This window comes from Hordeum vulgare, chromosome 3H, assembly GCF_904849725.1.
Source record: "Hordeum vulgare subsp. vulgare chromosome 3H, MorexV3_pseudomolecules_assembly, whole genome shotgun sequence".
Lineage (NCBI taxonomy): Eukaryota > Viridiplantae > Streptophyta > Magnoliopsida > Poales > Poaceae > Hordeum > Hordeum vulgare.
Window position 1 is genome coordinate 486,001,575 of NC_058520.1, and position 25,471 is coordinate 486,027,045.

At 44.1% G+C, this 25,471-nt stretch overlaps 1 protein-coding gene across 1 annotated transcript; it reads right to left on the reverse strand.

The window, feature by feature from the left end:
• Window positions 1–1,292: 1,292 nt before the first annotated feature.
• On the reverse strand, window positions 1,293–6,004 carry LOC123444408 (probable alpha,alpha-trehalose-phosphate synthase [UDP-forming] 7). The gene is made up of 3 exons (XM_045121109.1): window positions 3,767–6,004; window positions 2,849–3,122; window positions 1,293–2,153 (listed from the first exon to the last, which is right to left on the reverse strand). Exons 1-3 carry the CDS (start codon window positions 5,839–5,841, stop codon window positions 1,776–1,778), a joined length of 2,727 nt encoding a protein of 908 aa, XP_044977044.1. The 5' UTR covers window positions 5,842–6,004; the 3' UTR covers window positions 1,293–1,775.
• Between the last annotated feature and the right edge of the window lie 19,467 nt (window positions 6,005–25,471).

Below are 25,471 nucleotides of genomic sequence, written 5' to 3' on the forward strand. Positions count from 1 at the left end.
CCAATCAGTCTTTTGGTTTTGTCTGCATGCTGACACATGCATGTGTCTTCCTTGCAACGATGATGGCTCTTGTCTGCCAGGGAGCGTCGCGGTGCCATGTGCCTGGAGGAAGAGCACCGCTTGCGCTAGGTACAAGCCGGGAAGCGTCCGTTGTTCATCATCGCCACGTCAGGAAGTGTTGACGTTGCTATCCGCGCGGCACGTGAGGACGCCTTTGTCGTCGCGCGTTGCGCCTCGTGGGCCACCGCCATGCGTTCTGAGGACCGCGCCGCTGTTGTCCGGGAGGGCCTTGCCTGCTTCGCTCCGGGAAAAGTCGAGCCGCCGCCGTCCCGCTGGCCGCCACACCATGAGCGGGTGGAGACGCGCACGGGCCAAGGGCCTCGCCGCCATGCTTTGTCGTCGTCCGCTCTTCGTGGCCTTCTCGCTCTTTGTAGAGACAGTGCTGATAACGTTTTAGAGTAAAACGAGATTGAATGAAAGTGAATGGACGATTAGTCTTGTTTCTATTGATTCTCAAGCATATATACATTTGGAAGAGGTGCGAAGAAAAGGTGTCTGTTCGGAGACATCCCTCGAGAACAGGTGCATGTTGACAATAGACACAAAGAGAAGACACGACTGTTCGGGTTGAACATATCCCTTGAATTAATTTACTAATTAATTTCTAACCGAAACTCTAGCGTCATTGGAAGCCATCAAACTTGCACAAAGTTTCAGGATGATTTTTATGACAGACTGTCTGCAGCTGCATCATGCTGTTGGGTCTTCCTTCTTGGACCGATCTTTTTCGAGAGATCAAGTTTTCGCTGCACATGGGTTTCATCGAGTCTAAAGTGCACTACTGTCCACGTGAATGTAAGTTACCAGCTCATGAGTTGGCTCGTATAGGTGCAGGGGTAGAGGGCGATCCGGCCACCTGGCTGACGGACCTCCCACCTGTTCTAATTGGTGCTGTAGCTGCTGATTGTGCAGCTACTAACTAATTGGAATGCTTGGTATTCCATATCAAAAAAAAAATATCCGCAATTTGTTCATGCTTTGTAGCTATCCGTTGTGCAGCCGATTTCTAAACTACAACACGAACTGATGAAGCAAAAGAGATGTGATACCACAGTTGCCCATCACATGCTAGGAAAATCGATAGATAGGCACGCAAAGCATCAACACGTTTGGAATTCTGCCCGTGCCACCATCTAGAATCCTATACATATACTGTTTTCAGATAGAAACATACTTGAACCCAACAAAGAAAAGAGGAGAAACCATGGAGCAAGAAGCTGTGAGAGCAAGTCTAGCAAAAACAAAGGGTTTCAAATAACGAACCAAATCTCACCATTCACATTTACTACGACTTTAGACTCCGAAAACGAAACCGATGTGTAACTTGTTTACACGGGATCACAGACTGAGAATGCACTCCATTGAATTTCCATGTGCAGTGCCGATCCTAGAATCCCAAGTGCCCATTACCCCGTCCATACAGTCCACTTGCCTTCCAGGAAGCTTCTCGTTTTACTAGAGAAGGAAAAGGTTTAAGAGAAAGTTCCAAAGAGAGGTGACGAGTCAGCTATTGACATAGGGACCTGCGTTTTGCAGCAAAAGATTGCAATGTCTTGCCCGGCTGGAGAATCGAGCATGCTTCTGCACTAGCTTCACATCATAGGCCCTGGTGTTAGTCATACCTTGAGTATCCATCTTCATATCCGTCAGAATATATGAGTAGAAGCGACTGTTGAATCAATCGCCATAATCTGCAGATTTAACCAAGATCTGAACTACAATCCATCGAAAGGTCTATCCCTTGACTGACTTTGTTCACCACCAATATCAAATGAGGACATAGACGTAACCAACTCATCAGCGGAGCCAGTCATAGGTTCAGGATCTGTTGCATCCGCCAGCGCACTCAGCATGGTGGCCACTTCAAACGTATCATCCAAGTAGAATTTTGCTTTGCTTGGTTTTTGTCCCACAGTGCATGCAAACAATGGTGTTTTGGGGGCAACCATACCCCTTTTGATTATGTCGGCAATGCTTTCAAACATATCCTCGTCCGACCTGTCGTCACCAATACACAACACAAAGTCGGCCTGCTTTCCTCTCTCTTTCATTGATACCAGTATCTTTTCAGCTATTACTCCCTTGCTTACTCCCTGGAGAATTAGCATAAAGAAACAAGAGGTTCGATGTTAATGTTGAGCATACATCACATATCAAACATGCGAGGAAATGTTGAGAGGGGACACACCAAAAAACTAAACCAGAAGGCGCAAGTGATGTCAACTTGTGTGACTATTACTTAAGCTCAATGTTACTTAAACAACTAACACACTCGCAGAAGAAAGAACAGTGCTGATAGTAGGTGGGGAGGTGAAGTAGTTAAGGTCCTGTAATGTGACATGACACTGTTTGCTTTTAAACAAAGCTAATAAGCATGCACATATGATTATATTAAAACTACGGCAAAGCGTCCCACATTGCTTCTTAAAAAGCTGCTTTCAGAAAGCTCTTCTACAACCACAAGATAAGTTAAACAGATCACCAGCACTTATAAGGCCTTTTTCCCAACCAGGAGGAAAGCTAAACACAAGTAGCACATGCCTTATATATTTTCCAATGAGCAGAACTACACCTAACGTACTTACGGATTACAAAATAAACAGTGTATCTACTGCAGCAAAACAAAAGCTACTGGCTGAACTTAGTAGGGACAAATATCCGAACCAGTGATAAAATTTATTTATACATGTGTGTTCTATGGTAGATACTCTCTAGATGGAACTTGTCAGCTAAATGGCAAAAAATATATGAAGAAAGGGTTTTTGAGAAATTAAGGAGATGCACAAACCTGAGGTTTGACTTCAACAATAAACTGGCCACTCTTGACAGAGACTGGTTCATTCGCCAGTACACTCTCCAGGTGATCAAGCATCTCTTTGGCCTGTGAGGATCCAAAGCCTGAGTCAGCATCTTGATGGTGCCACACCAAAGCACTTTCCTTGGTCTCAATGTACGATCCATCAGTTGATTCTGTATACAAATTCATCACTGGTTCAGCCATTTCCATCCATCCGAAGTCCGAAGCCTGGGCGCACGTTTGCCATTCTTCATCTCTACTCCACCTACACATGTTTAGACAGAACAAATTTAATTGTTTGTTCCTTTTTGAGAAAATAAAAATCTGATAGTAGCCAGCCAAGCAAAGTTAGCAGAGCCATTATTTCTACCTTAAGTAACAAATCACATAATTACAACCAATTCCAAGAAAGCACTAGAGTTTTCATGTTTATGAGCTCTTCAGGTGACGTAGCAAGGAAAATACCAAGACATAGTTGTGCTAAATAACACGTAAACAATATGAGAGTTACATATGACATCATGGGGGATGAAAACACGGCAACTGCCTCGACTCTACTTGAATTGGTTTAAAGATAACTCTGTATCATGTACTATCAATACTGAGTAACAAACATAACAAAAACAAACATGAAAGAAACCATCACCCTTTTCACACTTCCCATTCTATCATTATGGAGTTATTTCTCTGAAACCAAAAAGATTCTCATAATTGCAGCATAGCAGGTCACACCAAGAACAAGCCATGCAATAAATTAGTTAACTGTTTGGTAATATCTGATGATTTAGCTAACAAATTAGCACAAATCTGTATCGCTGTTCCTGATTATATCAAGATCATAAGGTAAATAAATTATACAGTTCCTGCTACCAACATTATCAAGAAACGTGTCAAAACAAAAGGCGGTACCTTAAGAAGTAGCCATGTTCAGATGCAATACCCAGCTTCGGACATGAGGAAAACCATTCACCCAATTTATCCCGGCCTCTCCCACTGACAAGAAAAACTATGTTCCTCTTATCTGAGCAGAGGGCATTGATAATCCTCAGAACTTCTGCACTGGGTGTCTTGTTGATGGAAGTCTGCGGCACCAATGTTCCATCATAGTCGAGCAATATAGCTCTGCTCTCCGACCTCTCGTAAGCCATAACAATAGAATCCATGTTAAGCTTTGTGAAATGAGGGTCTAAGGCCACCACCCTGAAACCAAATCCCAATCCAATGCCCCAGCATGTCCTTCTAAAATGGTCCTTGCAAGCCCTCTCCAAGTCCTGGATGAAGCTCTTTGACCAATAAGCAACATCATGGGTGCTGACATAACGGTAATGCTTCTCGTGCCTCAGCTGCTTCTCCTGATCAGACATTGAAATAGCCTCATTCATCGCCTCTGCAGTTGCCTCTACATTCCATGGGTTAACCCGAATAGCACCACTCAAAGACGGTGAGCACCCAATGAACTCTGACACTACGAGCATGCTCTTCTTCGGCCCAGTCACCTCCGATGAGGACTCCGACCTAGGTATCCCCTGCCTACAAACGATGTATTCATATGGTGTCAAGTTCATCCCATCCCTTACCGCGGTCACCACCACACATTCTGCAATCGTATAGTAGGCACTCTTCTCCACACTAGACACATCTCTATCAATAAAAACAACAGGGCTGTACCCGGACCGGCCAAACTCTTCATTAATCCTATTGTAGCTCTCACGAATCTCAGCCTCAATGGCTTCCAGATCTTTACCCTTCCCACGGACTGGCTTTGCAATCTGCACCAACACTGCTCGTCCCTGCCACTTGGGGTGTGTCCTCAGCATATTCTCAAAGGCAAGAAGCTTCAAATTGATCCCTTTAAAGATATCCATATCATCCATACCGAGCAACACAGTCTTCCCCTCAAACTGCTGCTGCAGCTCGGAAACTCTCCACTGCCTGTCCGGCAAGCAGAGAACCGACTGCAACTGATCCATATGAACTCCCACCGGCATGATTTTGATCCCAACAGTGCGGCCAAAGTACTCCAATCCAATGTATCCACGCTTGGACTGGTATTCGATTCCCAGCATCCTACTGCAGCATGAGAGGAAATGCCTGGCGTAATCGAAAGTGTGGAACCCGATGAGATCACAATTGAGCAGCGCCTTTAGGATCTCCTCGCGGACAGGCAGGGTGCGGTAGATCTCCGAGGAGGGGAATGGGCTGTGGAGGAAGAAGCCGATGCGGAGGCGGTTGAAGCGGCGGCGGAGGAAGGTGGGAAGCGCCATGAGGTGGTAGTCGTGGACCCACACGTAGTCGTCCTCCGGGTTGATGACCTCCACGACCTTCTCGAAGAAGAACTTGTTGGCGAGCACGTATGCCTCCCACGAGCCGCGGTCGAAGCGGCCGTTGCCAGCCGGGGAAGCCGATGAGGAGGATGAGGAGGAGGTTGGTGTAGAGGCGAAGGGGAGCATGTAGTGGAAGAGAGGCCAGAGTTGGCGCTTGCAGAAGCTGTGGTAGAAGCGGTCGTGGAGGGACTCGGGGAGGAACACCCCGACGCAGCGGAAGCGGTCGTACAGCGCCTGCGAGACCTCGTCCTGCTCGGCGAGGGGGATGTCGGCGCGCACGCCGCCGACGAAGAGCACCTCCATCTCGTCGGGAATGCCGTCGCGGAGCTGGAGGAGCAGCGAGTCGTCGTCCCAGGAGAAGGACCAGCCGCGGCCGTCGGGGCGGCGGCGCGCGACGATTGGGAGCTGGTTGGAGACGACAAGCAGGCGCTCGCCCGACACCGAGGAGGGCACGTCGGAGGCGACGCTGTTGGTGGCCGCCGGCTCCGACTCGTCCTCCCCGTCGAGCTCCGACAGCGTCCCCGGCACCGTCATGACCCGCGACATCCGCTTCATCCCGAACGAGCCCGACCTCCGCCGCGCCCCGCCGCCCGCCGGGCCCAGCGCGGCGAAGTTGCCCTCGGCGAGATCGAGCAGGTTGGTATACGACCGCGACATCATGGCTGAAACCGCCGCCTCGGGAAATCCAGGCCCCTCGGAAACCGCGAGATCGTGCCCCGCTTTGATCCGATCCGATCTGATCGAGACGGCGAGCGAGGGAGGTTGGGGGGGGGGGGGGGGGGAGTGGTGGGCTTTCGAGTTTGGAAGTGAAACCGGAGGCGAGAGGTTGGGGACGGGGGAGGAGGACGCGCCCCGTATATTCCACGGGGTGGGGGTTAGGCTCGGGCTGAGGCTGAGGCTCGGTGCACGACTCCCTCGTGGACTAGCGCCCACTGACAGCAACGGGCAGCCGCCGGGTCGGTGGGTGCGATCTCCGTGGACCGCGCCTATCTAGGCTGCGCGAAACGGGGGGCGGGCGACGCGCAGGGGATAAGGTTTGCGCTCGCACTCTCCGATGCCAGCTGGCGTCACGCGCCCCACCTCCCCTCCCCTTGTGGGGCGCACTCACTTATTAACGGTTACGATGAGGGCCGCTACAGGCGCCGCTGGCCGACGGACGGACCAGATCCAGGCGGCCGTGGTTGCTTACATAATTGTCGCCCATTTTAACTGTTCCGGTGGCTCGTTTCGTCCTCTTCTTTCCCGGTGGGCACGCCTTTGCGGCGATAAAAACGTGTCGGGTGCAGGCGTGGCCACGACGCCGTGGCCGGGGTGACGCAGGGCGTGACGCGCGCGCCGGGGAAGCGCCTGCACACCGCTCCTGTAGGATTTTTTTTTCTTTTGAGAATCTCCGCTCCTGTAGGCTTGTTTGTAGTATTGCTCTGTTTCTTCTGCCGCATTTAAGATCTTTGTGGAGTCCCGTCCCGGCTAACAAATCTGTGGTTTTTGGTCGAAAGGCAAAGCATGTGGCTCAGAGCCTCCGCGCGACGCGATCCATCGTGCTCAGCGTCGGGCCATCGCTCGCATCGCGTGCTCGGGCCGCAGCTACGACGCCCGTGGCAGGGCTCATCAGATTGGAAGTTGTGCGTTGTCTTTTACCATGTCTCGACAGACAACGGGCTATATCTAGTTTTCGTGGTGAGGCGGGTAGGGCCTCCTGAAAGCAACCTTGCAACGCTCGACCGGAAAAAATAAGATCTCGTCTCGCCGTGGCGATTCAGCGGTCGTGATTCTGAGAAGGACAATTATATTATACTACTGTATCTGTTAAGTAATGGGCTGCGGGTTAAGCTTAACATAATCCAAGTGGTCATTCTAAATGGAAAGCGAGCGCCGCGGCACTTGAGCAGTTCAAGAAGCCGGCCATCTCCTTTTTTTAAGCAGGCAGCCAGGACGAATCAACGCACGTTTCGTCCAAAGAGGCCTTCCAGACGATGTGGCTGCTGCTGCTGGTGGCAAACTTTCTCCGGGCTGGAAAACGGATTCGAGCCCCCAAACGGCGGGTGAGATCCATCGGCGGTGCGCGGTCGTCTCGTCGTCCCCCAGACGCCAGCTCGGATCGCAGGGCACCGCCGTCGTGGTGTCGATGGGCAGGGACGCGGCTGGCCAGCACGTTCACCCTGCGTGCTGGCTGGCACGCGCTTAATTTTGACTGCAGCGGGCGGCAACAGGCGCCGACGTGTAGGTGACGTGGAGACCGAGCACCGCTGCCAAATCCGGGCGGCGTCGCGTCGGCTCCGAGTCAGCACCCTCTATATCCGCTCGGGAAGAAAGCATTAAAGAAACACGGGCGCCTCTCGCTGTCCATGACCTGCTATGGCAAAGCTGTTCTGCGTGGATGCTACGTACGAGTATGACAGTTGGGGGCATGCACCCCAGCCGGCGCGGCCATCAGTCGGTGGATAAAAATATCCCTAAAAATATTTAGACTTTTTAAGCTAACAAAATTTAAAATCGACCTCATTTAAAAAAAAATCTGTTTTTTATCCGTTTGGAACAGTCGGCAGCCCGCTCGTCGTCCGTGTAATTAAGATATGGATCGTCAGTATGTTCAACACACGCGACCCATATTTACCAGGGTGGCCGATTAGCCGTCCTTTATTAACAAATATACATACATTTTGCATTATTAGACAAGCAGATATATAAAAAATAGCATAGTTTCACAATCGAATAAAGCATAATTTTTAAATAAATAATATAGTTTTATAAACCGAATAAAAATTAAATTGTCTCAAATACATATGAAAAAGATACATCTATTGGTTGCCAACATGAGCCCATATATGTTCAACCAAATCATTTTGCAGCTACATGTGAGTTTCTCAGTCACGTATTTCATAAAGAAATTGGATGAATTGTTCAAACGTTGTCGTTCCTTCATGCTCACGCACAACATTCTCACCCTGAAACTGAAAATCTTGATTGTAGAATTATTCCGGACGCTCATCTTTTACGATCATATTATGCATAATCACACAAGTGGTCATCACCTCCCACAGCTTCTTGGTGTTCCAATTCCTAGCAGGGTACCGAACGATGCTCCATGGCAATTGCAAAACACCAAAGGCATGCTCGACGTCCTTCCTAGCACTCTCTTGCTTTTGGGAAAATCTTTTCCTCTTCTCTCCGAAAGGGTCGGAGATTGTCTTCACGATAGTGGTCCACTAAGGATAGATACCGTCACCCAGGTAGTATCATTTGTCGTAGTTGTGGTCGTTGATGATAACATTCATCGGTGGGTTGTTGCCTTCCGCAAGCCTTGCAAACAGCGGCGAGCATTGCAGCACGTTGATATCATTATGTGATCCGGCCATGTCAAAAAGAGTGTCAAATCCAGAGATCTTGTGGACCAACACGGCAACCAAGATCTCCTCATCATCATCGAACGAGGAATCGTCGGAGTCGCAAAGGAAATTCTGGAAAAGAACTCGTCGACGAAGTCAATTTTGTACCTTGGCAAACTGTCGAACAACTTGCGGGTGTCGTCGAAGGAGCTTGCCAGCGAAGAGACGCGTGCCTCCCTTGGACCAGGTGGCTGGCCTGGAGAAGTCCCGACGGCGGCGATGATGGTGGCGGTGAGGCGGCGACGTTGGGGGGAGGTGTGTCAGCACCGGCAAATGAGCGGCGACGACGAAGCAGTGGAGGCAGGCGAGGGTTTGTTGTCGATATGGGTGGGAGAGGATGACCAATGTGCCACCAACTAGCGGACCAAGGGGAGTAGGTGGGCACCGTGTGCACATCGGATAGATTTCCATGAAGATCATGAAGAACATGGTATTGAAGAACAAAGAGAGAGAAGAAGCCATCTAGCTACTAGCTATGGACCCGTAGGTTTGTGGTGAACTACTCACGAATCATCAGAGGGGCAATGGACTTGATGTAGATGTCCTCCGTGAGCAATTCCCTCACCGACAGATTACCGAAAAAGGATCCAAAGGGACCCGTAGGCCTGTGATGAACTACTCACGCATCAACAGAGGCTCTCGACGACAGAAAAGTTTTTTTGATCTCTTTCTGGTATTGGGGGAATATTTGGGAATTGAAAGGATGAAGATTAGGGTTAGGCCCACAAGCCAGGGTGTGCCCGGCAGGCTTGTCATCTCCCGGTAGGTCTCCTGCCCCCTTCTCCAAGTATGGCAGGTTTCTTCTAGTCCAAGAAAAATCATTCCAGATATTTTATTCTGTTTGGACTCCGTTTCATACTCCTTATCTGCAATACTAAAAAACAAGGGAAAAAACAGAATCTGGCACTAGGCTCTTGATTAATAGGTTATTCCCCAAAATAATATAAAATAGCATATTAATGCATATAAAACATCCAAAACAGATAATATAATAGCATGAAACAATCGAAAACTATAGATACGTTGGAGACGTATCAAGCATCCTCAAGCTTAATTCCTTCTCGTTCTCGAGTAGGTAAATGATAAAACAGAATTTTTGGTGTGGAATGCGATCTAACATATTTGTCCATGTAATATTCTTTATTATGACATGAATATTCAGATCCATAGGATTCAAAACAAAAGTTTAATATTGACATAAAAACAATAATACTTCAAGCATACTAATAAGGGAGTTGCGTCCTTTCGAAATAACATGGTCTTAGAATGTTATCCCTACAAAATCATATGGTCTGGCCATGCTCCATCTCCCCCACACAAAGTATCTAAATCATGCACAACCCTGATGAAAATCAAGCAATTGTTTCACACTTTTTATATTCTCAAACCTTTTCATCTCTCACGCAATACATGAGCGTGAACCATGGATATAGCATTATAGGTGAAAATAGAATATGGTGGAGGTTGCAAAAAGAAAGAGGAGAGGATAGTCTCACATCAACTAGGCGTATCAACGGGCTATGGAGATGTCCATCAATAGATATCAATGTGAGTGAGTAGGGATTGCCATGCAATAAATGCACTAGAGCTATAAGTGTATGAAAGATCAAAAAGAAAATTAAGTGGTTGTGCAAAAGATAAAATTCCACTAGTTATATGGAAGTGACAAAATAGGAGACTCTCTATGAAGAAAATGGTGCTGCTTTGAAGCACAAGTGTGGAAAAAGATAGTACATTGTCCCTTCTCTCTTTCTCTCAATTTTTCATTTTTTCATTTTTTTTCTCTCTTTTTTTGGTGGGCATCTTTGTCCTATTTTATTATTTTTATGGGCTTCGCTGGCCTCTTTTATTTTTTTGTAAAGTCCGGAGACTCATCCCAACTTATGAGGGAATCATAGCTTCCATCATACTTTTCTTACATGGGACAATGCTCTAATAATGCATATCATCACACTTTTATTTACTTGCAACTCAAAGATTACAACTCGATATCTAGAACAAAATATGACTCTATAAGCAATATGGAAGTGATGGTGCGTGTCATAAAAACAACGGGACGATGGTGTTGCATGGCAATATATCCCAGAATGGCTATGAAAATGACATAATAGGTAGATATGGTGGCTGTTTTGAGGAAAGTATATGGAGGCTGTTTTGAGGAAGGTGGGTTTAATGTACCGACGAAAGTTGCGCGGTACTAGAGAGGCTAACAAAGGAGGAAGGGTGAGATTGTGTATAATCCATGAACTCAACATTAGTCATAAATAACTCACATATTTATTGCAAAAACCTATTAGTTATCGAAGCAAAGTATTAGACGCATGCTCCTAGGGGAAGGGTTGGTAGGAGTTAACCATCACGCGATCTCGACCTCCACACAAAGGTTCACAATCATTAAACAAATCATGCTCTGACTTCATCACATAACGGTTCACCATACGTGCATGCTACGGGAATCACAAGCTTTTACACAATTATTTCTTCCAATTCACAATTACTTACTAGCATGACTCTCATATTACCATCTTCATATCTCAAGACTATACGCAAGGAATCAAACTTCTCATTGTATTCAATTCACTTGCACTTAATTTGAAAGTTTTTTATCATATCCCTCTTGGATGCCTATTTTATTAGGACTAAATTCATAACCTAAACCAATTACCATGTTGTTTAAAGAATCTCAAAATAATATAAGTGAGGTATGAGAGTTTAATAATTTCTATAAAATAAAACACCACCGTGCTCTAAAAGATATAAGTGAAGCACTAGAGCAACATTGCCTAGCTCAAAAGATATAAGTGAAGCACGTAGAGTATTCCAATAAATTCACAATTCAGCATGTCTCTCCCAAAAGATGTGTGTAGAAAGAATGATTGTGGCAAACTAAAAAGTAAAGACTCATATCATACAAGACGCTCCAAGCAAAACACATATCATGTGGTGAATAAAAATATACTCTCAATTAAATTTACCGATGGATTGAAGACGAAAGAGGGGATGCCTTCTGGGGCATCCCCAAGATTAGGCTCTTTGGTATACTTGAATATGACTTGGGGTGCCTTGGGAACCCCCAAGCTTATGCTCTTGCCACTCTTTATTCCACAGTCCATCAAATCTTTACCCAAAACTTGAAAACTTCGCAACACAAAACTCAACAGAAAACTCATGAGATCCGTTAGTATAAGAAAAATAAATCACAACTTTAGGTACTATTGTGAACTCATTCTTTATTTATAATGGTGTAATATTTACTGTATTCCAACTTCTACATGGTTCATACCCCCCGATACAACCCATAGATTCATCAAAATAAGCAAACAACACAAAGAAAACAGAATTTGTCAAAAACAGAGCAGTCTGTATCAATCTATAAACTTCGAAATCCAAAAATTCTGAAACATTAGGACAATAAGGGAAATTTTTAAATCCATATTGTGTAAAAAAAATCAGATCAAAATCACGTTCCGGTGAATTTACAAAATTCCTGGACTGAGAGCGAAAATTTCTGTTTTTCCGCAAAATCAACTTGCAAACACCGGAGGCTATCCCAAAGGCCTTTCTTGTCTCAAACACTAATTAAAACAATAAAACACAATTATTACAAAGGTAATAATGTGTGCAGCACTCAAAAACAGAAGCAAAAACAAAATCATAAAAATAAAACTGGGTTGCCTCCGAACAAGCGCTATTGTTTAACGCCCCTAGCTAGGCATAATGCAATACATCTAGGTATTGTCATCTTTGGTATGCAATCCATAAGTAGCTCTCATAATAGATTCATAAGGTAATTTTATTTTCTTTCTAGGAAAGTGCTTCATGCCTTTCCTTAATGGAAATTGGAATCTAATATTTCCTTCTTTCATATCAATAATTGCACCAATCGTTCTAACGAAAGGTCTACCAAGAATAATAGGACATGTAGGATTGTAATCTATATCAAGAATAATGAAATCTACGGACACATAATTCCTATTTGCAACAATAATAACATCATTAATCCTTCACGTAGGTTTCTTAATTACAGAATCCGCTAGATGCAAATTTAAAGAGCAATCATCAAATTCACGGAATCCTAGCACATCACATAAAGATTTTGGAATCGTGGAAACACTAGCACCCAAATCACACAAAGAATGGCACTCATAATCTTTAATTTTAATCTTAATAGTAGGTTCCCTCTCACCCTAAAGCTTTCTAGCTATAGAAACTTCCAACTCAAGTTTTTCTTCAAAAGATTTCATCATAGCGTCCACAATATGTTTAGTAAAAGCTTTATTTTGATTATAAACATGCGGAGAATTCAACATGGATTGCAACAAGGAAACACAATAAATCAAAGAACAACTATCGTAATGAAATTCCTTGAAATCCAAAAGGCCGGGTTCATTGCTATTTAAAGTTTCGACCTCTTCAATCCCACTTTTATCAATCTTAGCATTAAGATCTATAAACTCCGAATCATAGGGACGCCTATTAACTAAAGTTGACTCATCTCCAATCCCATATTTTTCAAGATTTATATTAGAAAACAAAGATTCAATATGAGTCACATCAATTACTTTAAGATCTTCATCATTTTTATCATGAGAAAACACATTTTCAAGCCATTCACTCTTAGCACGTATTCTAGCGGTTCTTTCCTTACACTTATCAATAGAAATTCTCATCGATTTTAAAGACTCATTAATATCATGCTTGGGTGAAATAGATCTAATTTTCAAATAATCAATTTCAAGAGAAATGCAATCATTGTTCCTAGCCAACTCATCAATCTTGAGCATTTTTTATTCAATCATAGCATTGAAACCCTTTTGAGAGCTAATGAATTATTTAATATTATTCTCAAGATCAGAGGGCATATTATTAAAATTTCCATAAGAATTGTTGTAGGAATTACCATAATTGTTAGAGGAATTACTAGGAAACGGCCAAGGATTGAAATTACCTCTATACACGTTATTGCCAAAATTGTTCCTACCAAAAAATTCACATTCATAGATTCATTATTATTTACAATCAAAGAAGACAAAGGCATATCATTGGTATCAATAGGAGCACTCCTAATAGCAAAAAAATTCATCCATTCATCCATCTTTTCACTCGAAGTATTTATTTCTTCAATAGCGTGCCCTTTTTTACTAGTAGGAGATCTTTCGGTATGCCACTGAGAGTAATTTGCCATAATATTATCTAGGAGTTTAGTAGCTTCTACTAATGTGATTTCCATAAAAGCACCATGCGCGGAGGAATCTAAAAGATTTCTAGAAGGAAAATTCAATCCCGCATAAGAAAATTGTATAATCATCCATAAACTTAAACCATGTGCGGGGCAATTCCTAATCATTAGTGTCATCCTCTCCCAAGATTGTGCAACATGCTCATGATCAAGTTGCTTAAAATTCATTATATCGTTCCTAAGGGAGATAATCTTAGCAGGCGGAAAGTACTTGGAAATAAAATCATCTTTACACTTATTCTTCTAATCAATACTATTTTTAGGTAAAAATGAAAACCAAGTTTTAGCACGATCTCGTAATGAGAAAGGAAATGGATTCAATTTAACAATTTCATTGTCCACATATTTCTTATTTTGCATATCACATAACTCAACAAAAGTATTTATAAGATTTCGCACTAGGTAAAGATGAAAACCAAGTTTTAGCACGATCACTAGGAAGGCCAGAAAATTGTTCTTTCATAACAAGATTGAGCAAAGCGGCATTAATTTCATAAGATTACGCACTAGTGACGGGAGAAATCGGAGTACTAATAAAATTATTAGTAGTAGTAGTGAAAAAATCACATATCTTGGTATTCTCTTGAGTCATTATGACAAAACAAGCAATCTAGCACACAAGCAATCAAACGAAAAGGCAAACAGAAGAAGAGCGAATAAAAAGGCAAATCTTTTTGGTATTTTCTGAAAATCGTTTTAGAAGTGGGGAAGAGGAAAATGAGAGGCAAATGGCAAATAAAGTAAATGCAAGAGATGAGTTTGTGATCGGTACTTGGTAGGCTTGATCTTGCTATGTATCCTCCCCGGCAACGGCGCCAGAAATCCTTCTTGCTACTTCTTGAGCTTGCGTTGGTTTTCCCTTGAAGAGGAAAGGGTGATGCAGCAAAGTACATAAGTATTTCCCTCCGTTTGTTGAGAACCAAGGTATCAATCCATTAGGAGGAACAAGCAAGGCTCCAATCTTAGCACCTACACAAACAATCAAACACCTGCACCCAATGCTAAAAAGGGGTTGTCAATCCCTTCACAGTTATTTGCAAGGATGAGATCTGATAGAGATAGATATAAAAGATTGCTAGAACTAAAAGCAAAACAAAAGTAAATAAATGGAATCAATATATTTTTGGTATTTTTGGTTTATAGATCTAAAAGTATAATATGGAAAATAGACCCGGGGGCCATAGGTTTCACTAGAGGCTTCTCTCATAAAGGAAAATAATATGGTGGGTGAAAAAATTATTGTCGAGAAATTGATAGAAAAGTGAATAGTTATGAAGATATCCAAGGCAATGATTATGCATATAGGCATCACATCCGTGTCAAGTAGACCGAAATGATTCTGCATCTACTACTATTACTCTACAAATCGACCGACTCCTGCTTGCATCTAGAGTATTAAGTTTATGAAGAAGAGAGTAATGCATTAAGTAAGATGACATGATGTAGAGGGATAAACTCAAGCAATATGATGAAAACCCATCTTTTTATCCTCGATGACAACAATGCAATACGTTCCTCGCTACCCCTACTTTGTAAATGGGTGAGGACACCACAAGATTGAACCCAAAACTAAGCACTTCTCCCATTGCAAGAATTACCAATCTAGTTGGCCAAACCAAACCAATAACTAAAAGAGACTTGCTAAGATATGAAATCATGCATAAAAGAATTGAGATAATATTCAAATAATATTCATAGATAATCTGAACATAAACCCACAATTCATCTGATCTCGACAAACACAACGCAAAAGAGTATTACATCGGATAGATGTCCATGAAGATCATGAAGGACATGGTATTGAAGAAAGTATCGGTCTACTGTTCTTATGGACTTAATACACTAGATGCATGCTGGATAGCGGTCGATGTGTGGAATAATAGTAGTAGATGCAGAAAGTATCGGTCTACTTGTTTCGGACGTGATGCCTATAGAAATAATCATTGCATAGATATCGTCACAACTTCGCGCGGTTCTATCAATTCCTCGACAGTAATTTGTTCACCCACTGTCTACTTGCTTTCATGAGAGAAGCCACTAGTAAACACTACGGCCCCCGGGTCTATTCAAATCCATCGTTTACACCTCCGCTTTTACTTTGCTTTGTTACTTTGTTGCTTTCAGTTCTCACTTGGCAAACAATCTATAAGGGATTGAAAACCCCTTCATAGCGTTGGGTGCAAGCTTTTGTGTTTGTGCAGGATCTTGAGATACTCTTCCGCCGGATTGATACCTTGGTTCTCAAACTGAGGGAAATACTTACCGTCGCTGTGCTACATCACCCTTTCCTCTTTGAGGGAACACCAACACAAGGCTCCAAGGCCACGGGGAAATCCTTTGCATACTTGCCTAGGAAGTCCCTTAAGGCGTAGCCGTTGCTGAAGGATTCCTGGTGTCGTCGACACAACTATTTCCTGGCACCGTTGCAAGGGATACACAGCAAACCTCAGAAGTATTTCTGGCGCCGTTGCCAGGGAGGAGAAATCAAGATCTATCCAAGTAGGTCTCACAAACTCATCTCTTGCATTTACTTTTGTTGCCAGTTGCCTCTTGTTTTCCTCTCCCACACTTCACATTTGCCGTTTTCATTTGCCTTTCTCCCTTGCCTTTTTCGTTTGCCTTTTCGTTCGCCCTTTTCTCTCGCTTGCTTTCTGTTCGCTTGTGTGCCATGTGCCTTCTTTTAGCTTGCATCTTTGCTTGCTAAAAATCCATTGATATGGATCCTCGCCCACTAGCTAGTCTCTTTAAGAGACCCACTATTGTTGAACGAATTGCTAGTGAGTTGAGGACAATTGACTATTTTTATGGAGTTTTGCTTAAGATGCGTGAATCTGAAAATTGTGAGGAAGAAATTCATGAAGTGATTCACGAGGGCTCCTTGAATGAAAAGCATGATTGCAATGGTTTCACTATAAATCCTATTAGTCACAATCATGCTAAAAATATGCAAAACCCTAAGCTTGGGGATGCTAGTTTTGCTATGACCACTACTTATAGCAATAATCATGATTGGGGTGATGATATTTCTTATGATCTTGAAAATTTCTTCAAACCTCACGATGAATATGATATTTGCAACAATACTGAAAGTGGGATTGGAGAAGTCATGACTTTAGTTGATGATAATCCCACTATTTTTGAAGAGCGTCAACTTTGCATGCATGTGGATCATGGAAAGAATATCCTATGTGATAGTTACATTGTTGAATTCGAATATGATCCCACATGTAATTGCTATGAGAGAGGAAAATATTTTGGTAGAAACTTTCATGTTACCAAATTACCTCTCGTTATGTTGAGATTGCTATTGTCTCTTTCTTCTTCCTTGCATACGGCAGCTATTGGTTGTCTTGACAATTTGTTTTCCTATAAAATGCCTATGCATAGGAAGTATGCTAGACTTAGATGTGTTTTTCACATGCTTTAGGATGCTCTCGTTGTGCTTCAATTCTTGTCTTTTGTGAGAGCATCATCGAATGCCTAGCTAAGGGCGTTAAACAAAAGCGCTTGTTGGGAGGCAACCCAACGAATCTATCATTTTTCTTTCTGTTTTGTGTTTTCCACACTTTCATAATTCTATTATGATTGTGTTTTTTGTGTTTATTTTTGCGTTTGTGCCAAGCAAAACCGTTATGATTAGTCTTGGGGATGATCGTTTGGTCATGCTGGAAAAGACAGAAACTTTCTGCTCACGAAAAGAATTTTCATTTTTTTGTAAGAGATTTTGAGTTGATTCTTTTTGCTGCTGATTGCTACGCAAATTCTTTAGACTGTCGTAATTTTTCAGAAGTTTTGAAGTACCAGAGGTATACGAAACATACAGATTGCTACAGACTGGTCTGCTATTAACAGATTCTGTTTTTGTTGTGTTGGTTGCTTATTTGGATGAAACTATGGATAGTATAGGGGGGTATTAGCCATGGAAGATTGAAAGTACAGTAACCCAACATCAGCACAAGTAGAATTTAAGTATGCTACAGTACCTAAGGAAGTGGTGATTTGCTTTCTTTTACTAATGTTATCACGAGTTTCTGTTTAAGTTTCGTGTTGTGAAGTTTTCAAGTTTTGGGTGAAGTTCTTATGGACAAAGAGATAAAAGAGTGGCAAGAGATCAAGCTTTGGGATGCCCAAGGCACCCCAAGAGATTCAAGGATGTCGTAAAAGCCTAAGCTTGGGGATGCCCCGGGAAGGCATCCCCTCTCTCGTCTTCAATCCATCGGTAACGTTACTTGGGGCTATATTTTTATTCACCACATGTTATGTGTTTTTGCTTGGAGCGTCTTGTATCATAGGAGTCTTTTATTTTTGTTGTGTCACAATCATCCTTGCTGCACACCTAGAGAGAGAGACATGCACACACCGTGATTTTGTCGAGCTTCACTTATATCTTTTGGTAGACAATTCAGCTCGCATGTGCTTCACTTATATCTTTTGAGCTAGATACTTTTACTCTATGTGCTTCACTTATATCTTTTAGAGCACAGCGGTGTGTGGCTTGGTAGTTGATCTATGCTTTGAAAGTAGTCTCAAAAGGGGTAGTTATCCAAAGGGATACGAAAACTTCCACCTTCATGTGCATTGAATAGTAGAGAAGTTTGATTCATCTCAATTAGTTTTGAGTTGTGGTTATGGTAATATTGAAGTCATGCTAGTAAGGTGTTGTGGTTCTAGAAATACTTGTGTTGAAGTTAGTGATTCCCATAGCATGCACGTATGGTGAACCGCTATGTGATGAAATCTGAGCATGATTAGTATATTGATTGTCATCCTTTGTGTGGCGGTCGGGATCGCGTGATGGTTTATACCTACCAACCCTTCCCCCGGGAGTATGCGTTGAATGCTTTGTTTCGATTACTAATAAAACTTTTGCAACAAGTATATGAGTTCTTCATGACTAATGTTGAGTCCATGGTTTAGATGCACTTTCACCTTCCACCATCACTATCTTCTTAGTGCCGTGCAACTTTCGCTGGTGCACAAAACCCACCATTAGCCTCCCTCAAAACAGCCACCATACCTACCTACTATGGCTTTTTCAAAGTCATTCCGAGATATATTGCCATGCAACTACCACCATGACATGTGCCACCACGTCTACATTGCCATTGCATGATCGTAAGATAGCTAGCATGATGTTTCCATTGATTTCTATGCCATGCTAGATCATTGCCACGGTACACTACCGAAGGCATTCCATATAGAGTCATAGTTGCTCTAAGTTTTGAGTTTAAAGTGTGATGATCATCATTAATGGAGCATTGTCCCATGTGAGGAAATAAAAGATGCCAAAGAAGCCCATAAAAAAAGAGGCCAAAGAGCCCACCAAATAAAATTAAAAAAATGAGAGAAAAAGAGAGAAGGGACAATGCTACCCCTTTTTCCACACTTGTGCATATTAGGCACCATGATCTTCATGATTGAGAGTCTCTCGTTTTGTCACCACCATATAGCTAGTGGGAAATTTTCATTATATAACTTGGCTTGTATATTCCAATGATAGGCTTCCTCAAAATTGCCTTAAGTCTTTGTCGTGGTTTTGTCACGGCAGATGTCCTCGTGAAAGGACTTAGTACTGGAGCCATCGCACCTTGGTGGCGACTCAAAGGGGTTGAGCGGGAGAGACACGGCGATTTACCCAGGTTCGGCCCCTCGTGAGGAGGTAAAGGCCTACGTCCTGCTTTAAGTTGTATTGATGTGATTTCAATTACAAGGAGGGCGTAACTCGGCAAACCTACCAATCGATGATTTCTAACCTGCCCTCTTCTTCCCTGGGACTCGCCTTTATATACAGGTCGAATCCCTAGGGTTTACAAGGGTACTTTCCTTCCTACAAATCGTGACCTCTGCGGTCTTTAAGTCGCCATCCTCTAAAGCTTGGAGACCTTCCGGAAATTATAAACCGCCATACAACCTTTGGTCTTGCCAGGCCAAGGCCCAAACGACACTCAGGTGAATCGCCTGATGTGCTGACCCGGCCCAACTGGGGCGGGTTATTAACAGGTAATATCCCCAACATTAGGCCCCAGATTGACTTGAACTCTTTTCACGCCAATATTTCTGCTCAGTTAAAGGCGATTCATTCTGCATTCTTCTCTATACGTCAGAAACTTTAACCCGCCATCTGGCGTTGAAAATCTTTAAATCGCCAAACCATTTCTCGTCGGCCTCTTCTTATCCCTTGAATTCCGGGAAGACTGACATAATCCCAACAGATCCTTTGGTGTCGTTATCCCAAAATTTTCGGAACGCCATTATAGCGAATCTTTTTATCCTCTGGCGGTTCCCGCTCACGGCGCCTCGATTCCAGCGCCCGCCCTGTTAAATAGGTGGGGGGGGGACAAGACTGGTGCTTCCCACCTACCAGTCTCATCAATCTCCTCCCCATTATCACAGCGAGGAAACCACTCCGCCTTCCGAGGGCTCCGCCACCGACCGCAGTTCCTGTCATCGCCCGAAAGCTTCGGCGCCGCCCATAGATCTTCGCCGCCTCCAAGCTTCGTACCGCGGCCGATCTGCTTGCCGCCATCGACCACCGCGTCGCCGTCGACCACCTCGCTGTCTGCCAAGCACTCCGTCGCCGCCGAAGATATCTGTGCTTCGACAGGACTTCCGTGCTACTCCAACAGCCTCTGTCGCCGTCAACCACTTCCGACCGAAATTATTAGGTTAGGTCACCGCTCACTCAAGAACAGATCCCATCCCTGTTCGAAGTTTCAACATCGCCATGTTCTTGATGCCCTTCGTGAATATCTGCTACCTGTCCTCGACTGATTAATGCAAACGTCGATGAGATAGCCAATGTTTTTAATACCTTCATTTATCTGCCCTTGACTTGCGTGTTTAGAACAATATTTCGTCAAACGAACGATATCACCTTATCCTGGTAGTAAATTGTTGCATCCAGTCATTTTTCTCATGTTTTTTCGACTGTCCATCAGATCCATAGTTTACCTGCTCATTGCGTAAAAGCTGTTTGTAGTCTTCACACTTCACCGTTTTGAACAAATGTCTCCGACACCTTTAGAACATAACTCTTGTGAATAGCCAAACTTCGTAGGTCGCCATAGCAACCCAACCCAAATCTTTATATGGCGTGTCAAGCTTTTCCCTTAGTCCGTGAACAAATTACTTGGCGAATCAAATGAACTTATTTCACCCCTTACGGTAGATATTCAAGGCATGTAAATTCACCCATACTTTACTCCTTTGTAGCATGGGCACCGTCTTCAAAAGTGACTGGCTCCCTACCAAAGTCGATGACTCCATACTAGCAGATTATGTGAAAACGGGCAACTTGGACCCTCAGAATGTTATCGGTTGGCGTACCGGGTTCGGAGAAGATCTCCCTAACCCCAAAGAAGGGGAGATAGTCGTTTTTGTTGAACACCTTGAGCGAGGTTTTAAGCCGCCCGGATCAAAGTTTCTTAGAGACGCCATGGCTTTCATGAACGTCCGCCTCCAGGATCTGGGACCTAACTCGATAAGTAACCTATGCCAGTTCCAAGTGTTCTGTGAGGCTTATCTGCGGATGGAACCCTTAGTTCCCTTATTCTGGTACTTTTTCCACTTAAATCGCCAGACGGAATTTCACAATGGTCCCAGCCTGGAACTTGGCGGTGTAAATGTTCAGCGCCGCAGGGATAGCCCGTTTCCCTCACTCGCCATGCCAAGCCATCCCAAAGGCTGGGGCGAGTCTTGGTTCTACTGTCAAGAGACCTCACCCGCAGGAGAAAACAAGCTTTTGGGCTATAGTAAAGACCGCCTTCCAACAAACTTCAAACTTCCGGACAAGCTCACCAAAGAGGACGAATCAGATTTTATCCCAGTATTGTCTGAGTTAAGATCTTTAACGAACAACGGCCTTACTGGGGTCGACTTGATTCGCTGCTAGGTCGAATGGCGGATCCTTCCTTTGAGTCGCCGGGACGGGCTAATGTGCGAGTTTCATGGCACCTTAGATCATCCTAAATGTTATTTCTATACGGCTTTATCGAAAAAGGATATCGTCACCATCATCAAGAAGCTGACCGGCGAGCCTGCGGGAAAATGTGGCCAAATCGGCCTCAAACCCTTGTGCAAAATTAATCCGGCGCCCAAGGTAAGCGATTTTGACCCGCCCTTTGTCTCTATTTCTTATATTTCATTCAAGTTGTGGGATTTCATAATATACACCATTCCAGAAAGGTGATAAATTTTGGTCCAAGAAACCCAAAAGGCCAGCCATGAAGCAAGCTAAGCCGCCTCCAAAGAAAACCAAGGGCAAGGGCAAAGCTGCTGTGGCTGAGCCATCCGAAGCCGATGAATCTCAAGTCGGCGACGCGCCTTCAGAGGTAAAAACCTATCCTCCTTTCACTCGCCATCCTCTATTGTTAACTTTGTATTTATGCCTCTACCTCTCTTGAATAGAATGAAGACAACGAAAGCCAGGAGGATTCTGTAGAGGTAATTTCTGTTTCCTCCGATTCATCTCCTTCTCCACCTAAGCCGGCCAGGCGAATTTGTGGGAAAGTTCCCTTCTCACATCCAAATGCTTGTTTGGACCCCAATTTTCTATTGAAGAAAGCACAACATACCTCAAATTGGAAGACCCGAAGTCACTCCGGTGATCTGGTGTCCGGCTTACCAGCAAAGAACAAGAGGAAACCAAACGAGGTACCCATGAACGATACTTCCTCATGTTTCTTTGGATCGCATCCGTAATCCGCCTATATTTTTGACATATAGTTCTTGCAGAATTCTCCTCCTACATCTGGCGATTCAGTAATGTCGACACTTCCACCAATGATTCGAGTCCCTGGGTAAGTCCTTTGACAATTTTACTTTGAATCTGAGGATAATGAATTACCAGTTTTGTAATGCGACGTTCCCCTTTTTTAGGGCACATGCGAAGAAGAGGAAGACCAGCGGGTCAACTCCTGTCATAATTTCAGAGCCCATCAAAGAGTCAGCGCCAATCCAAGATGACACGGATCAAGGCAAGCCTGAGGATCAAATGGATCTTCCTAACTCGCCCAAGGACACAACGGATGCCCCAAAGCCGCCAAGTCCATTGACGACAGCAGAAGACCCGGATGCTGTGGTTATTACTGGCACCAGCTTCTCTAAACCGGCCACAACGGTTTTATCAAAGCATGCACCATCATCCTCTCAAAACATCCCTGAATTTGGACTCTCCAAGGCTAAGCTTTCTGAATATGAACATCTGGAATTCCAAGAACTCTGCTCTGGTTTTGCGAGTCGCCTGGGGGCGAGTTATGAGATGGAGAAAAGCCTGCTCCGGATGCTAAAGAATAAACATGAGGTAAACTTTGTTATACATTATATTACTCCCATTAAGCCCCAAGGGCCGGGTCATCAGTAAAAAGATGAGCCGGGTCTTGATAGATTAGAAAAAACTTTCGACCAGTAACCCCCAAGGGCCGGGTCATCAGTAAAAAGATGAGCCGAGTCTTGATGAATTAGAAAAAACTTTCGACCAGTAACCCCCAAGGGCCGGGTCATCATTAAAAAGATGAGCCGGGTCTTGATATATTAGAAAAAACTTTCGACCAGTAACCCCCAAGGGCCGGGTCATCAGTAAAAAGATGAGTCGGGTCTTGATATTGTATAATTTTATCTGAAAAAATTATACATTAGCCCCCAAGTGTCAGGGACATTGCTTGCAATAGTTCTGAGACTTGCCCCTTATCATGTACTTTCAACAGGAAACTCTTACTCAGACTGAATCGGCGCTTGGCGATTTGAAGAAAAACTTATCTGATCAGCAAGATGCCCGAACTAAGTCGGGGGAGAAGCATCAATTGGTCCTGGCTGAGATGGAAAAACTCAAAACCGATTTAAAAAGGGCTCAGGCTGACCAAGATGCTGCAACAATAAGAGCAGAGAAGGCTGAAGCCAGGCTGGCTACTGTACAACAAGAACTGTCCAGCTTGAAGCGTCATATCTCAAACATGGCGCAAGCCGTCTTTGGTAAAATACTCAAACTTTTGATTTCTCTTTTTTTACCAATAATTCTTATTGTGAGTCGCTGATCATCATGACCCCTTGCACAGGTTCGAGAGCCGCCAACCTTCAGGATGATTGGGGGCTAATGTTGAAGGCGATTTACACGCTGACAGAGCAGTTGTATACCGGCAGTGTATTAACTGTTAAAGCTGTGATGGGCGCCAAGGAGCCTATAACTTCCATAAAGAAGATGCTTGGATGCCTATCTACGCTTCCCCCTCAGATTGGCGAGTTGACTCGGTCAGCCGCCCGGAAGGGGGTACTGACTACCTTAAGTCACTATTTGGCGTATGCTCCAGAGATCAACCCAGAAGAGGTGGCGGCAGGCTTTCCTCAACTCAAAGATGACGGGTCAGAATTCGTCGAAGAGGACTATCAGCGTGTCGTCAAGGACTCCCGGCTGGCGGCGACTCAACTTGCTGCAAGTCTGGACTTATCAAAGTATCAGGCTGCTTATGACAGCAAGAACAAGAAGGTCAACCCGCCAACCTTTGTGACGACCAGCTTAACTCCACAGCGACCCAAGAACCCTTTTGATTTGGACGCAGATCTTGCATCAATCCTGACCGATGAAGATGACTTCGCGGCTCTGGCTAAGTGCAACTGGGTACTGGGCGACTTGCAAATTGAGGTCGGCCAAAGCTCGCAGCAAAATGATCCAAGGGCGCCAGCAGAATAAATTTCATCGATTTGGCCTGGGAGCCATGTAATAGGTCTTTTTCATGAGTCGGTACTGTTTTTGTGATACTTTCGAAAGAATCTTTATACCGCCCTTAAGGAGATTTGAAATATTGGATCCGCCGTTTGTAAATCCTTTATAATGCTTAATCCGCCATGGATGAAGTGATTTTTGATCATTAACCTGTTTTAAGCTTGAAAAAACATATGTGAAACTAGATAAATGACAACAAATATTTTCAAGATGAATCAGGAAAAAGGTTTGGAAAACCTCGCGGCAATGCCATGAAGGAAAATAAAAGTAGCAATTTTGTCGGTTCATAAGGTCGCGACAGGATGGGCCGAGTCAAAAAGCTGAAGCACACACCCTAAGATGGTTTCGTCGGCTCATAAGGTCGCGACAGGATGGGGCGAGTCAGAAAGCTCAAGCACACACCCTAAGATGATGGTTTTGTCGGCTCATAAGGTCGCGACAGGATGGGGCGAGTCAGAAAGCTCAAGCACACACCCTAAGATGATGGTTTCATCGCCTCATAAGGTCGCGACAGGATGGGGCGAGTCAGAAAGCTCAAGCACACACCCTAAGATGGTTTCCTCGGCTCATAAGGTCGGGACAGGATGGGGCGAGTCAGAAAGCTCAGGCCCGCACCCTAAGATGATAATTCTGTCGGCTCATAAGGTCGCAACAGGATGACAAAATTGATCTTTAATGAAGAAGCCCCCAAGTCAGGAAGCATTTTAATTTTATTACTTCATAATGAAACTGAAAAACTTACAAAATACAGAGCTTAAGAGCTCAAGTGTAATAAGGCCGCAAGTGGGCAATATTCCAAGGGCGAGTTGACTCAACCTCCGTGGTTGGCCGGTTAGGCCGAAGATCCACCAGATAATAAGAGCCATTGTGAAGATTCTTGCTGACGACGAACGGTCCTTCCCATGGTGGTGACAACTTATGCATGCCAGCACGATCTTGTATCAACCG

Excerpts from the sequence above, each read along its gene's own strand:
- LOC123444408 (XM_045121109.1), bottom strand. The coding sequence starts at position 5,841 with ATGATGTCGCGGTCGTATACCAACCTGCTCGATCTCGCCGAGGGCAAC. Across the intron at positions 3,123-3,766 it reads GAACATGGCTACTTCTTAAG|GTGGAGTAGAGATGAAGAAT; the intron begins GTACCGCCTTTT and ends AAACATGTGTAG. Across the intron at positions 2,154-2,848 it reads TTGTTGAAGTCAAACCTCAG|GGAGTAAGCAAGGGAGTAAT; the intron begins GTTTGTGCATCT and ends CTAATTCTCCAG.